At 35.5% G+C, this 15,633-nt stretch overlaps 1 protein-coding gene, 1 long non-coding RNA gene and 1 other non-coding gene across 3 annotated transcripts in view; 1 reads left to right on the top strand and 2 right to left on the bottom strand.

Moving 5' to 3' along the window:
• LOC143197894 (uncharacterized) overlaps positions 1 to 15,633 on the bottom strand; it is a 316,954-nt gene that overhangs the window by 102,417 nt on the left and 198,904 nt on the right. Inside the window, exons 48-60 of the mRNA XM_076406689.1 lie at positions 11,318 to 11,568; positions 10,975 to 11,177; positions 7,072 to 7,860; positions 5,260 to 5,427; positions 5,039 to 5,197; positions 4,243 to 4,472; positions 3,964 to 4,183; positions 3,760 to 3,904; positions 3,460 to 3,699; positions 2,616 to 3,375; positions 703 to 2,559; positions 498 to 641; positions 43 to 444 (exon numbers count right to left, since the gene is read on the bottom strand). Of these exons, the coding sequence (XP_076262804.1) occupies positions 43 to 444; positions 498 to 641; positions 703 to 2,559; positions 2,616 to 3,375; positions 3,460 to 3,699; positions 3,760 to 3,904; positions 3,964 to 4,183; positions 4,243 to 4,472; positions 5,039 to 5,197; positions 5,260 to 5,427; positions 7,072 to 7,860; positions 10,975 to 11,177; positions 11,318 to 11,568 (5,568 nt within the window). The remainder of the gene's footprint in view (positions 1 to 42; positions 445 to 497; positions 642 to 702; positions 2,560 to 2,615; positions 3,376 to 3,459; positions 3,700 to 3,759; positions 3,905 to 3,963; positions 4,184 to 4,242; positions 4,473 to 5,038; positions 5,198 to 5,259; positions 5,428 to 7,071; positions 7,861 to 10,974; positions 11,178 to 11,317; positions 11,569 to 15,633) is intronic.
• On the bottom strand, positions 10,805 to 10,896 carry TRNAI-UAU (transfer RNA isoleucine (anticodon UAU)). Its single transcript is given in 2 exon segments — positions 10,805 to 10,840; positions 10,859 to 10,896. It is a non-coding gene; the product is annotated as a tRNA-Ile (tRNA).
• On the top strand, positions 11,123 to 14,406 carry LOC143197909 (uncharacterized). The gene is made up of 3 exons (XR_013006109.1): positions 11,123 to 11,236; positions 11,284 to 13,807; positions 13,911 to 14,406. It is a non-coding gene; the product is annotated as an uncharacterized LOC143197909 (long non-coding RNA).

The following is a 15,633-nucleotide window of genomic DNA, read 5'->3' as shown; positions in this document are numbered from 1 at the left end:
TCATTTTTTCCTGGTCAATTTTTAAACAGATTTGATACTTACATCTAACAGTTGTTTGTACGGAGGATTCAGCTTGTCCAATAAGGTTGGTAGCTCTACAAGTGTAGGTACCAGAATCTTCAGCATATACTGTAAGAACGTCAAGACTAGCAAAACCGAAATCGTATGCTGTTCTGAATCTGTGTCCAGTTGTTAATGGTTGACCATTATGGAACCACTCCACCTTTAAGTTAGAGTCAGGATAAGGCTCAATCCTACACTCGTAATGAGCGCTTTGTCCTTCAATGAGTTCAGTTGGTCCGTTAAGTTGGGTGGAGAAGAATGGAGCTTGTGTAACTTGGATTTCTTGTTCTTCGCGCCTCTGGTATTTGCTGGAATCTTCAAGTTGACGAAGTTTTTGCAGAGCACCTTCGTGTTGGGACTCAAATTGTAATGATGCTTTCGCTGCAACAGTTTTTCATTAAACTTTGTCAATAGCAATATAAAATAATTCTTACATTTAACATCTAAAACAGCTGAAGTGACAGCTTCTCCCAAATCGTTGACGGCGCGACAAGTATAAGTTCCAGAATCCTCTGGATTTACGTATTTCATGTTGAGAGCCACATAGCCAAAGTCATGCATGGTTGTAATGCGGTTAGCTGTAAATTAATAAAATTTGTATGAGTTCAGAATAAAAATGGCATATAAAGTAGTACTCACAGGCTTGGATTGGCACACCATTCCTCAACCATTCAACTCTGAGCCGAGAATCGCCCACTGGAATCAAGCGAGCTTCAAAGTGAGCAGCCTGGTTTTCAGCCACTCTCAGATCTTTCAAAGGCACAGTAAATACTGGCGCTTGGCTGATGGTTTCTTCGTGTACTTCTCTGCGTTGGTACCTGGAGGTATCCTCGAGTTCGGTAATACGTTCCATGGCGCCTTCATGGACAGTTTCGGAGTAAATCGACTTCTTAGATTGTACGTTGCAAATGGCGGAGGTGACAGCTTCACCAAGTGCATTGGTAGCGCGACAAGTGTAAGTGCCAGCATCTTCTGGGTACGTGTAAAGAATATCCAGGGCAACAAAACCAAAACTGTTTGTTTCGGTGAATCTGGATCCAGATTTTAATGGTTGTCCATTATGGAACCATTCGACTTTCATGGTAGCGTCTGAGACGGGAATCAGGCGACATTCGAAGTGAGCTCGTTGGCCCTCTCTTATGTCAATGTTTTTCAAGGAAGAAGTGAAGATGGGAGCTTGAGTGGTGATTTCTTCATGTTCTTCGTGTCTCTGGTAACGAGAACGATCTTCTAAATGTTGGATTTGTTGCAGACCAGTTTCGTTTACAGTACTGGTGATGATTTGACCAGATTGGCGACATTTAAGCACGCAGGTAGTTTCGTCTGTACCGATGAGATTTGTAGCACGGCAAGTATATGTACCAGAATCTTCTGCAATCAAATCGATAATATCCAAAGCAACATAACCGAAGTCATGTATGGGACGGAATCTGTGACCAACGGTGACTGGTCTGCCGTTCTTGAACCACTCAACTTTCAGATTAGAATCAGTCACAGGCTCAATTTTGCATTCAAAGTGAGCGTGTTGTCCTTCAGACATACTTTCCAGATTTTTAGGTTTGGTCACAAAACGGGGCTTCACAGTAACTTGTTCATCAACGAACTCAGTCCTCTTGTACCTGGAAGCGTCCTCCAAATGTTGAATCTTCTCCAAACCGGCTGGATGTTGGGTATCGAAGAGGAGATCTTTCTTAGCGATGACTTTAACACTGCACGATGTCACGGCTTCGCCCAACTGGTTCCTGGCTTGACAGGTGTAGATGCCTGAATCTACTGGGTAGACGCTAAGGAGATCCAAAGCGACATAATCAAAATCGTAAGCTGGCCTGAAACGATGCCCAACTTTAATGGGAAATCCGTTACAGAACCATTCGACTCTCATGGTAGAATCACCGACTGGTTGAAGACGGCATTCCATGTGAACATTAGTGCCTTCAACGGTTTCGATATTGTGTAATGGTCGAGTGAATTGTGGAGCTTGTAACACGGTTACGTCTTCCTGGACTTGCTTCCTATAACGAGAAGAGTCCTCCAACATTTGAATTTGCTCCAAAGATTGTTCATGTTGAGACTCGGTGATGATATCCGAGCTTCCGATCACTCTGACGCAAGCGGAGGTGTGTGCCGAACCAAGATGATTGACAGCGCGAACGGTGTATTCTCCAGAGTCTTGGGCAGTGGAGTGGATGATATCTAAAGCGACGAAGCCGAAGTCATTGTAGGTTCTGAATCTGGATCCGACAATTACTGGTCTTCCGTTGCAGTACCATTCTACTCTCATGGTGGGGTCGCCCATAGGTTCAAGACGACATTCCAAATGGATGTTGCGTCCTTCCTGGCATGGTTGTGGATCTGAGAGTGGCACAACAAAGATTGGTTTAGATTTAGATATTTCTTCAATGTTGTACTGGGGCTCTACGAATTTGGATTGCTCCAGGTGTTGGGTTTTGTCATAGGCACCTTTGTGCATGCTTCTGGTATCAATGCTAGCACGAGCTGGAAGTGAAGGAATTGGTTATGATCGGTAAAAACAAAGAAAATTAATTACTTACTTTCTATTACCATACTAGCAGAGACTTGGGCTTCTCCCAAAGCATTTCGTGCGACTACCGTGTAGGTACCAGCATCCTCCTCGCGAACGCTGAGTATATCAAGAGCTACATACCCAAAGTCGTGATAAGTCTGAATTCTGTTGGCTGGCTGGATGGGTTTTCCGTTGAAATACCATTCGATTTTCAGGGTCATGTCGCTCTGAGGTTCGACGCGAGCTTCAAAGTGGGCCCGTTGTCCCTCGACGATTTTGTTAGTTCCCTTCAATGGTCCCAAGAATCGTGGTTTCTGAGTCACTTGAACTTCCTCTTGTTCCTTGCGACTGTATCGACTAGCGTCTTCCAAATGTTGAATCTTTTCCAGACCACCTGGGTGCTGGGAATCAAAGACGATATCCTTCTTGCTGACAACGCTAAGCTGGGCGGTAGTGGTGGCTTGACCTAGAGCATTATAGGCGCGGCAGGTGTAGTTGCCTACGTCGTGTATGGTTACTTCTTTGATGGTGAGCGCCACATAACCGAAATTGAAGAAGCTAGTGATTCGGGAGCTAGCTTCGACCGGGCGCCCGTCCTTCAGCCACTCTACTCTCATAGTGGAATCGCCAACTGGCTCGAGTCTGGCTTCGAAGTGTGCGCAGCCACCCTCACGAATACCAAGTTGGTCTTTAATCGGTGTCTTGAATTCAGGCGGAGCTAAACTGTCAGGACTTTCGACGACGTATTTCTGGTGATCCTGTTGTCTCCATGATTCAAGCTCCTGAACCTAGAATGAAAAGTAAGATTTCAGTTCGATCGTTTTTGAAAACTGTCTCATTTCTGTCGAATTCTAAGGTTGTTCATACCGTACCTTTTCGATATAGCGTTGCTGTTCTGGGATACCTAAGTCTCCAGTGACTGTGGATTTGGTGAAAACTTGGACAGTTGCAGTACTGATAGCTTCTCCCAAATGGTTGACAGCACGCACAGTGTAGGATCCGGCATCTTCGGCACGTAGGTGCATGATATTGAGAGACACGTAACCGAAGTTAAAGATGGTAGAGATCCTAGAACTGGCGGTGATCGGCCGGCCATCTTTGTACCACTCCACCTGTATTGAAATATAAAGATAATCCCTGTATCAAAGCCGATTAATTCGAGAACCACTCACCCTCATTGTGGGGTCACTGACTGGGGTTAACTGAGCTTCGAAGTGCGCGTTCTTACCCTCCTGCAGTTCTCCAAGGTCTTGGAGTGGACGGATGAAATGAGGCTTTTGATTCGACTTTTCTTCCAAGCTTTCTTGTCTTTGGTATCTATTAAATTAAATAATATTCAGATGTGGTCATCATATATAGACGTAAGTGGTATTTACCTGGAGTAATCCTCCAGTTGCTGAATATACTGCAAGCTATCGGGATGTTGACTGGATTTCTCGATGGATTCCCGCTGTTTGATTTGCAAGATGGCTCTGGATTCGGCTATGCCGGTGGAACTGGTGACACGACAAACGTATTCACCAGCATCGTTCATGATTAATGATATGAGATCGAGGGCGATGAAGCCAAAACGGAATATAGATGTTGCTCTAGAACCTGTGGAATTTTCGTTTAATTTCTTGGATCTTCATATTAAAAAAATATCGGCTACTCACTAGCTGCCATTAGTTGTCCGTTTAGGAACCATTCGACGACCATGGTAGGATCGCCAACAGGTTCAATCCTGGCCTCGAAGTGGACCTTGCCACCCTCAAATTGTATGGCGTCTTGTAGAGGGATGATGAAGCGTGGTGGTGGGTAAACTCTGTCCTCTTCACCTGGTGGTGCATGAGGACGAGCTCTTTCGACATGACGAAGGTAAATTACTTCTGGGCCAGGTTCGGGTCTACAAAAAGAAAAGGATTTATTTAACTTTGGGGTACTTAAAATATGTGGTGAAAATTGAATTATATCGCATAGGATATATATAACTATGCCTCGGTACATCTTATTTATATATTATTTTGTTGAAGTACAAACAGCATATTTTCTTTAAACTTTATGAAGGTTGATTCAACTTAATTACAAGAAAAGACAAAGCAAACGATAGTGTTGATGAAAGTCACCAGATTCGGTTACTAATTACTTGAAATTAAGAATAAAATAATATAGTTTTTAGAGGTTAGAAAGAGGTACCAGTGAATCGAAACAGTTAAAAATGAAGAATTGAAAGAATTCAAGATGATTGATCTGAATGATTGAATATTGCTTAAGTTGTAAAATATTTAAATATACTCTCTTTAATTTAAATCCAAGAAAACTAACATAGAAATTGACATCCAATTAGATGGAACGTAGAACGTTTTGACATAAAAGGCGGCAATACTATAAAGGCCTAAAATGCAATTCATCAAAATTGTGAACAATTTTGACAAATAGGCATCTACAGTTTTGTAATGTCATAATACATACTCAGGTTCGATGACTTTTGTTGGTCTTGGCAAGTGCAGGCGTCTGGGTTCAGGTGCTGGTCCTTGTGGTACTTCAACGAATAGACGAGCACGGGTAGCTGTGGATCCAGCTACGTTTTGAGCGGTGCATTGATACCAACCAGCGTCGGAAGCTTTCGCCCTGTAAAACCAAACGCATAATATGTCGAACACAGTCAATGTATAAAGCTCAGCTTCGTTTACCTAGGTATATCCAAAGTTGTGGCACCGTTATCAATGGCGACACGCACGTCAGGGCTACCCTGAAGTGGCACACCGTCTTTTTGCCATGAGATCCTAGGGGTTGGAGTACCAACAGCTCGGGCATTCAGAAGGACCGGTTCACCTTCACGCACATTAACTGTGGTGAATCTGAAATGGATAATATATCAATTTATTGAGGTAAAATTTTTAATTGTTTTTTATCTAATATTATAATTTTGCAGATGATGTACATTATTTTCTTAAAATGCTTGGTTGCATGGTTTTCCTATATAGAATTGTCTAGTGAATTGATGAAAGTTGGTTTATTATTATTGGCTTAACGTAAATTGCATCAATACTAATTATACAATATATATTTAATTATGGTATCGACCTTTTTTTAAAATTACGAGCTATAATTTCTCTACGAGCTTTTTACAATAATGCCAGAAAATTAGATACCAACAGTGGAATTTTCTGAAGTCTATATAAATTAATTACAGTTAGTTAGTCTCACTAAAACTCGAGAACAGATGAACCAATTTGGCTAATTCTGATATATAGAAGTCCAGGGAAGGTAAATAAGGAATAATTGCGATAAAAATAGTAAAAACAGCAATTTTGTTTCCCTTACAAAAAGTAACTGTTTTTAATAGTGTCTCTGTCACAAAGGGTCGAAATTTTGGTCGGTTATTAAATATATATGGATCCATTCAGAAATTTGTTTCTGACTAAAAATGTCAAATACTGATTAAAGCCACCCATTATTATTAAATTATTATAGTTTTATATTACTCCCACTGCGCCACATTAGCTTCTGGATTGGGAAATGATTCTAAGCACTTCTTTGCCAGCATTTAAAATTAAAATAATTGTTTCCAAATGACGTCGTTTAGCGTAACGCATATTATACAGGATAATTTCATGTCCATTTTGAAGGTATTATACCAAAAAAGTTTTCTGGTAACATTATAATTTGTATTAGAAATAATTGTTTAAACAATTGCAGATATAAGGACAAATGGAGCAGATATAAGGACACTCACTAGGAGCTCTTAATGATGGTTAATAATTTGAATAAAAAATGTATCCATTTTTGCGGATAATGTTTGACACTATCATTATTTATTTGGACCCTTAACGGGCTAAAGATTGGTAATTTCGAAGTATATCTGTTGTCAGTAAAAATACTGAGTAACATTGACTAATGAACTATCCAATGCAATCTATTCCATTTTATGGGCAATCCAGATGAGAATATTGTTAGACCTTGTGCTCATTATCCTCCCTAAATAGTGAAGCAAACTATTGTCCAGAAACTACAATCGTTTCTATCATCAGATCAAAGATTTAGTTAAAACATCCAAAATAGCATTGTATCGGATAACAACCATAATATATGACATAACAATATAATATTTTTTGGGAAAAATTTATAGAAAAAAATAAAGTTAGGTAATACGAAGTTCACCCAGTCATTTAGTGTTGAAACAAAGTCTTATAAAGTTTATATAAATGATACTCTGTAGCATTCTTAAAATATTTAAGTTTCATTCATCTTCCCTATGTTGGATTTTAATAGAATTGATTCTTTATAGTTCTTATTTCAAAGACCTAATGAAGACGTAAAATTTTAGTTAAAAAAAAATAACTAAATTAACCTAAACAACTGATTGTTACTATGTTACTACTCGTTACTGAAGAATATTTTTATTTACCGCATTTATAATTAACGTCAAGTCATTTTAACTATGTATAAATAAAATAATGTATATATCACATAAAAAACATAAGAACAGGTACTTATCTTACCTTTCTACAAATTTAGGGGCCACGACTTGCTCTTTCTCGATGACATTCAAATTGCACTGGAATGAAGTTTCCCCAGTCTTGTTTCGGGCGACGCAGGTGACCACTCCGGAATCGTTCCTGCTCACCGAGGTGATCATCAGGGCGTGATTGCCCGACTCGTTCACCAGGATTTTGTGGTTGAAATCGTCCACTACCTGTTTTCCGTTGATGAACCACGTGACCTCCGGATACGGACGTCCGCTCACTCTGCAGTCGAATCGGGTCATTTTGCCTTCCGTGATGTCGCGATCGCCGCAAACGCGGATGAAGGTCGGCGCCAAGGTCTTGGCGGTGTCGGTGGTTTCCACTTCGGTCTGCTGAGATTTGAAGGTGGACTCGTGGATGAGTCCTTCCTGAGTGGAGACGGGTTCGATGGCGAGGTAGGCGGACGATACGACGCAACCTTGCGGGTTCTCCGCGAGGAGGGTGTAGTGGCCGGAATCATCTCCGGACACCTGTTTCACCCTCAACGAAGCCTGATTGTTGGTGAAGGTGCTCTCGTATTTCTGGCTCTCGGCGATGCGCTGACCGTTCTTGAACCAGGTCAGACGCGCGCGAGGATTAGCGGATAATTTGGCGGTGAACACGGCGTCGGAACCTTCCAGCAGCTTAGAGTTGCGAGGTTTCTGTGAGATTTGTGGCGGGGCTGGTGGTCCGAGAGATCGTTCCACCGTGGTGGAGATTTCGGAGTCTTTTTCGTATGTGGAGCGTCTGGTGATTGATTCACGGAAGGATACTTCACGAAGTAGTCTGAAATTCAAACAAAAACAACCATCAATTACCCATATTTAGTAATATAGAAAATACTTTAATTAATATTTTTCGATAATAATTAATATCGATATAGTTTTCGAAGGAGTGTATTGAACAATCAAAGCAAAGTATTTTCCTTACAGGTTTCTACATAACTGTTTTAAACTAACCAATCAAATTCACGTTGTCAGCGCCGCCAATGATTGAACTAAGCAAGACTTTGCCCCACTACTTACCATTGGAATTTTGCACACCCCTGATTGTGATGACTTTAATGTCAACCGAAAATAATTAGATACAATAAACTGAAATAGATATTGGAGAAAGCCCAAACCTATATTTTGAAAGAACCATAAAGTTAACTTTTAGTTAGCAGGCACAACAGGAGAATTGTTTCGCGTGGTCCCACCAATAGAGGCTCTGATGCCATTCGTTTGATTGGCTCGTTTCAATTATTCCCAAAAAAGCATTTGACTAGTTAATTTAATTTCTATAACGCCTTTTTTTTATGTGCATGACATAATACGCCCTTAGCATTTTTCTGTATTTGTGTAACTAATTTACTATCATTTGATTATAATGCATTTTTAACTTCAAAAGTATCACGTATCCGGCGTGTGTACACAAATTAAAAAGCAATACATAATTTTCCTTGGAAAAAGTTTCCGGTTCAATTTTAAAAATGTTTTGATCAAGCCAAAGAGCCCGAATTAAATATATTAACCATGTGTGTGACTTAAATTGTTTATGTCTGTTATGTACGCAATTATTTATATAGAGTACTTATGTTCATATATATATGAATATTTCTTTTTGCAGAAACAACTAACAACACGAAACAACAAATGAAATGATGAAAATATTACCCAGAGTTGTAATTTACTCAATTCATCTAAATGAGACGAGAGAAAAATTACATTAAAGGTAAATGTGATTAGACTACAAAAAAAGTTTCACTGCAAAGCCATTCTTTATATTGCCAAATTTTATTGCCCTTTAAAAAAATGCTTGTGCCAATATTAAAAACTTCATTATTTTTAAGGGGTTCATTTACTTAAATAAATCCATTTTTGTTAAGATACTTCATCAATATTTTGAGCTAAGGCAGCATATTTAACGTACGGAATCAGAAATATTCAACACTTAATTCTGCAACAAGAATGTTTAAAAAAAGAAACTGAAAATTTATTGATTGATAGAGAAACTAAAGTTTTTGTTTATATTCAAATATATATTAACATAAAATAAAATAATCCGATGCGCAGACAAACAAATTGAGTCTATCTTTATAGATAAGATAGTTTCGTGCCCCTCATGATTGTTTTATTATATTGTTAACAGATCTTTAAAGTGCCTCTTTATTTTAACTCCTCCAATATACCATAATAAGAGCACAGCACTACTTTTGACATATATCATACCTTCCTACATATATCCTTCTTCTTCGATCGATATATAATTTTCAGAATAAAATTTTAAAAATAATTATAGCTTGCCTGAATCAACTTTAGTGTTAAACAAGTAAAGAAGTAAATAAAATATTATCAGGCACAAACTCATAGTCTGCTTGCAGTATAAGGAAACAAAAAGGACAATTAATTTATTATTTCTTATTTAACATCATAGCACCAAAAGAAACACGAAAAATCCGGTATATGCCATTTTTATAATATTTTCCAGGATATATGTTAAGTTATTTTTATATTATTATTATTTTTTTATTTAAATACGTTTTATTTTAATATAATTTTAACATATTTACATGATCTGTAAAATGTGACGTCAGATATTAGTCACCAGATAATACAAGTACGTCAAGTAATATTAAGTAAAATTCTGAACCATTGAAATGTCTCCAAATCAACATATTTTCTTGACCTATTATCTTTTAGACTACACAAAAACAATTCTCCAGTTTTATGTATTAAATTAATGCTCAATATATGGAACTTTCAGACAGCTGAATAGTTAATGAATCAATTGATTCCAAATGTGTACATCTCATAGCAAAAATTCAATGTACGGAAATAGCTACCAAACTGATGCGAAAATCAGACGACTATCTCAAGCCTAAAACGTCTTCTATTACTTTAGGAGAACGGTCATATGGTGAGATGAGCAAGCTGTAGTATGTTAAAACAAGCCTGTAAGTACGATTATTACTGCAGTTATCTACCGATATCACTACAACAAGGCATCGCAAAGTCATATATAGTCTTGTATGACAATCCTCGGTCACACGTTGCTAGAGTTGCAAATCATAGGACGTTCTGATGCTATGATTATCACTTGTACAGATTGACTGCTTGGCTAACATAGGATTTAGAAATGCTGAAGAAATGTGAAAATAGATCGAACATCATTCATTAGACACGATGCCAGAAAGATTAGAAAAAGTTCACACAGGTATATAGTTGATAACATTAGAGCAGTCTGGAACTACAGCAAGACAAATAAAACAATAAAATCCTATTTTTTGGAGTAATTAGATGAAAAATGCCAGAAAATAACCTGTTAAGTGAAGAACAATACTCTTTTATCAAGACGAAGGCCTCTGTCAAACAACAACCACCTTATTCGCCAGATTCAATTCCTTCTTACATCTAGATATTTTCATGAAGTTTCTAGATCGTCTAAGAAATAAAACGTTCAACGAAAATATTTGAAATACATTTTTGTTTTGTAACACGAAAAAAATATTAAACTGGTGATTATAATCTTAAAACTAAAATTCTTATTATAGAAGATATTGAAGGTGGTTTGTAAGCACAAAATTAATGCACATTAATTATAAAATAATTTCCTCTAGTTTTCTTTTTTATTATTTCATTAATATTATTATTAATGTGGTATTTTAATTCATAATTAAACTTTAAAAAACTACTAAGTTAACAAAAAATAAAATGTCACCATATATTGAGATATAAAAATTAAAAAAATTTGCTCTAGGTGAGGCTCGAACTCACAACCCCGGCATAGCTCACAAACACTGTCTTATAAGTACCGTGCGCTAACCAATTGCGCCACTAGAGCTTATTAAAATTTTTTTCAAACATATATTTATCGTATGTGGTTGCACCCTAATATTCTAGAATTTAATTTTCGACTTACCTATATTCAAAGGTATCAATTTTAAATTCCTCGGTGATGACGCCGTTGGTGTAGGTGGTTGTTTGTTCAAATTGATTTTGAGAAAATCGTTGTGGCATTTGCATACCTTCTGGGGAAATATATACGGAACATACCGCTTCACCGTATTGGTTTTTAGCAGTACACACGTATTCACCCTCATCTCCAGGGCCAATTTGATAAATCTGAAGAAAAATATATATAGTTTAACAAATATTATTACAGGATATTAATATTTAAAAAAGTGAGACACTTAAAATATACGTAATTTTTTATTTGAACATTATTTAGTTTTGACGGGAAGACAATCGCATTATTAACATACCTGGAGTGTCACATCTCCAGTCGTTTCGTTATAGGTGAGTCGATGCTTCTGAGAATTGAGTAGTGGTGCACCTTTTCTGGTCCAAGACACAGTGGGCTGTGGTTTTCCAGTGATACGACCCTCGAAAGCGGCCACACCCCCTTGGGCAAATCGGGCATTGCTAAAGACCTTATCGAACACTGGCGGAGAGGCGTTGGGTCCGAATCCAGGTATTTGCTGGATTTGTTCCTGTGTGAGCTGACCGCCTTGCACTGTAAAGAGGATGATATGGTTTGTAAATTTATTTGTACAACACAAAAGATTAAGTTTGAAACCAATTTATCAACATAACCTTTAATTTGCTTAACTATCTGTCAATTAATTGACATTTCAGAACTATTAGCATTTTATATTATGTTAGTTTAGTTTAAAAATATGAACATCAATTAATTAACAATTGTCAACATATCAACTAGGGTTGCTTGCTATAACTTGCTTGTCACAATGTCATAATGTTTGCCTATATTCTATATAAGTCCAAAAATGTATAAAATATTATTTGTAAATGGCATAATATACCAATCTAATTAATTAAATTCTGAAAAGTAACTAATACTAGTTCGCTTAGGCACTTTTGATGCCATCATAGTTATAATAATTCACATTTAGCATTTTATCATATGATCGTCAGGTATCAAATGAGCTTGACTTGAAAAACAAAATTAAATTTAAGAATTTCAGCATAATATTATTGTTTTTAAATATATTTTATGTTCAAAGTAGATTCATTTCGTAATCTAAATATATCCATTTTAATTTAATTATTAATAATTGGTCAATAACTTACTGCATATTTTTACTAATCATAACACGAAATTAGTTAGGTTAGAGTCCATGACAATTATATTGTCAACATTATTTGATATTGGAAAGTCAATTGAATTATAGTTATAAATAAATGTTTTCGACCTCACAGTGGAGTAGCACAAATTTTAATTAGATTTAGAAGCTATAAAATTTAGTATGTAATACATGTAGTATGTAATTTTCATGTTTATTGTTGACAATATGCCTTCTCTAATCATGTCACCATTTTTTTCTAACTCAATTTATACAATTATTTTTTACTCTTCATTTCCTGTGCATCAAAACTAATTAACTTGTTAAGGATACTGAATGTACTACAATTCAATAAAATGGTTTACTGTATTTTTACCCACAAGTATATTGTAAATAAACACATAAATATGGTAATTTGTTGCTGTTGAAATGTGTATAATGACGACGAATGTTGCAAAACATCAGCATTTTTTTCATTTAATTATATATAGGCTGTATCAGTAAATGGCGAAGGAGCCTGGCACGCTGTATTGTAAGTTATCTGAAAGTTTTCCCTATAGCATTCGGATGAAAGTTGTTTTTGCCGTCTAAAGGCATTAACGCTATTTTTACCATGATTTATTCGCTGACAATTTAAATGGAACTATAACCGCGGGGTCTTTCTATTAAGATCGCAGCGGTGGTACGATTTCGCCGATCGTAAATTATAGAAAAAATTCACGGGGACTTGGATCGGGCGTCGTCGGAGGCTTGCGCGTCTTGGCGTCGACAATTTTAGCCGCTTGTATCGCATTTCAGGCGTCCATTTTAGGAACAACTATTTTTAATAGAGCAACCGCTTTCAGTGTTATATGAGCGATCCATACAGTGCCGTAGTTAATTTTTTTACATCTCAGTTGGGTGAATTCGCTTTAAACGTTGCTTATGATTAAAGCAAATTTGAATATGAATTAAAAATCATATACAGATAAGATTAGAAAATATATACAATCTTTATGTAATAAAATATATCGAATAAAATATATAGAAAATGGAATCAAAATATTTATAATATATCTCGTATAGTCAATTACAAGACCTATTCAACAGGTTTTTGAGATTAAAAATGTTTGGTGGCTCTTTAAATATAATCTTTATACAAGTATGTATTTATATAAGTACAATGCTCTTAAATATTATGCATAGTGTGAAACATTTATTAAGAGAGAACTGTGAAATTCAAACATTCCACAAATTGTCAAATAAGTAACTAAGGTACAGAAATCTAATTAAAATAATCTTAGATGGATATATAACTTTATATGGTTGCATATTGTATATACAAGAACTGTAAATTCACTGTTGTCAAAATTAAGGATATGTTCTTAATTATTATTGTTATCTTATAATAATTGTTTTTTATCATTAAGATGATATTTAACATAGCACTCGACATTTAGTAAGACTTTTAAGTTATTTTACCTTAAATATTAAAAGTTTTTAATTTTTTGTCTCCCTACAAAATATAACCTTATTTTCATAAAAACTGTAAATAAGGATTTTGTTCCAGGAACAAATGAAAACTGTAACACCAAAAATGATTTTCTTTAATTTTTGATGTTACATCCTCCTGGTATTTTTTAAAAATATGTTCTATTATATTGGGTTTGACAATCCTATAGTTATATAGTTGTTATATGCGGCCAAATTTATAACTTGACAGACTTAGTTGAACTATTGACATATACAAATTAAACAACTGCTGTAAAAGCTTTTTAGTAAAAACATTTCTAAGGTATATTATGGCCGTTGGTTTTACAATTACTTTTTTGAGGTTATGTATGTTAAAATTATATGTAATTGTATACCTCGATGTAATTCTTTTCAGATATTCTTGATGTTTTGTTTATTTAAACTAAACTCTATGCAACATTATGCTCAAGTTATTACTTTAATTGTATTCAATTATCATGTGTAATGCTGCTATATATTTATAAACCACATATTGTAAAAATGTGTTTGTAATTTTATTGTTTTGATCATATGTTTACACGATATATATTTTAAGGAATGTTTTCGAGGAAAGGTATGTTATATTACGGAAAATGTTTAGTCTAAATCAATTTATTTTCGAGAGCGCTTTGATACTTTGTATATAAACATATTGTGTTATACAGCGGATAATAATTACTTTTGTTGTATTCGCTCGTTTGTTTGTAGTTCCTGGTAAATCGGCAAAACCATAACCATCGTATTCTCGATTTGTTCATTCGTCGATATTCGAAAAAAAAGATCGAAAACGTATTCCGATTTAGTCACCATCTTTAAATAGATACGAACGTCTCGGCATCGTTATTTTTCCGATCTTGGACGATGGCCAAAGTGGATTTTTCACCACGGATATTTTGACAATTAGCAAATTCAAATGCTGATATTCGGACGCGATCTGCAAGCCTCCAAAATAGCCTTTATGCGAGGTACGACCAGGGTGTTTATCGAGATCGAGATTATTTTTCCTATCTTTCTCTTTCATAGCTCCCGTTGATGGAGAAATATTACGGCCATGTCCGAAAACATTCTTTGATTTAGATCAGTCTAACTTTTTCAATCCTCGTTTTATTTAGAAACAAACTGGAATATTTCTTATAGTCAAAGTAGCCAGGAACGAACAAAAGAGTCGTTTGGCATCCATACATTGTTTTGTTCGATATATTTTCTATTTTAAGTATCAAAGTTGACGGTGTTCCCTTTATTTGTTTGTGTTTTTTCTGATAACTAACGTATGATCAACGTTTCTTAACTACATGGAAATTTTCTGGCGTTATTCCTTGTTCGTAAAACGTTTCCAATAATATTTTTTACGGCAGAAATGTGAGACAACTGTTGCTTGTTTGGTTGCATATATATTTAATTAATATTTTCATATTGACATTTGCTTGTAGTTAGTGACGTATACGTTATATCTTGATGTAATAATTGTTCAAGTATTCTGTGTTTTTGTAGGTGCTCGAAGTGGTGGAAGGGATGATATCAATTTAATGTTAATAACTGACGTTTGACATATAATCTCACTCTTGTTTTAGGTTATATATGATAAAAATTATGTTACCGTTAACTGCATACCGTGGAGAATTTTGGTGGTTATTTTGGAGTTGTTTGATTTAAATTTAATTTAAACTCATTTTATTTACTTTTTTATTTATACATTGATGATCAATATTTAGAAATTGTTTGATATTTAATTAAATATTTTTAACGTCAAATGTAATTTTTCAAATTATTTTAACAATCCCTTCTAACTAATTACGCACATATGTTCGTTTCTGTGTCAAGGACCTCAGAGGACAGTACAAAAAATAAAACGTTAAAAACTAACACATATATGATCTTTGACATCAAGAACCCTATTTTCAGGCCATATATTAAATAAATTATGATCTTTTTAAAAGTTTTTTGGATTTACGGAATACTTTGCATATGTTTAATTTTGCTACTTAATTTTGAATCGTTTTATTTTC

Source organism: Rhynchophorus ferrugineus, unplaced genomic scaffold (genome assembly GCF_030347505.1).
Source record: "Rhynchophorus ferrugineus isolate W39M unplaced genomic scaffold, kcgeb_rfMv2 rfM6, whole genome shotgun sequence".
In the NCBI taxonomy this organism is placed as follows: domain Eukaryota; kingdom Metazoa; phylum Arthropoda; class Insecta; order Coleoptera; family Curculionidae; genus Rhynchophorus; species Rhynchophorus ferrugineus.
This window is presented reverse-complemented; position numbering and strand designations above follow the sequence as displayed.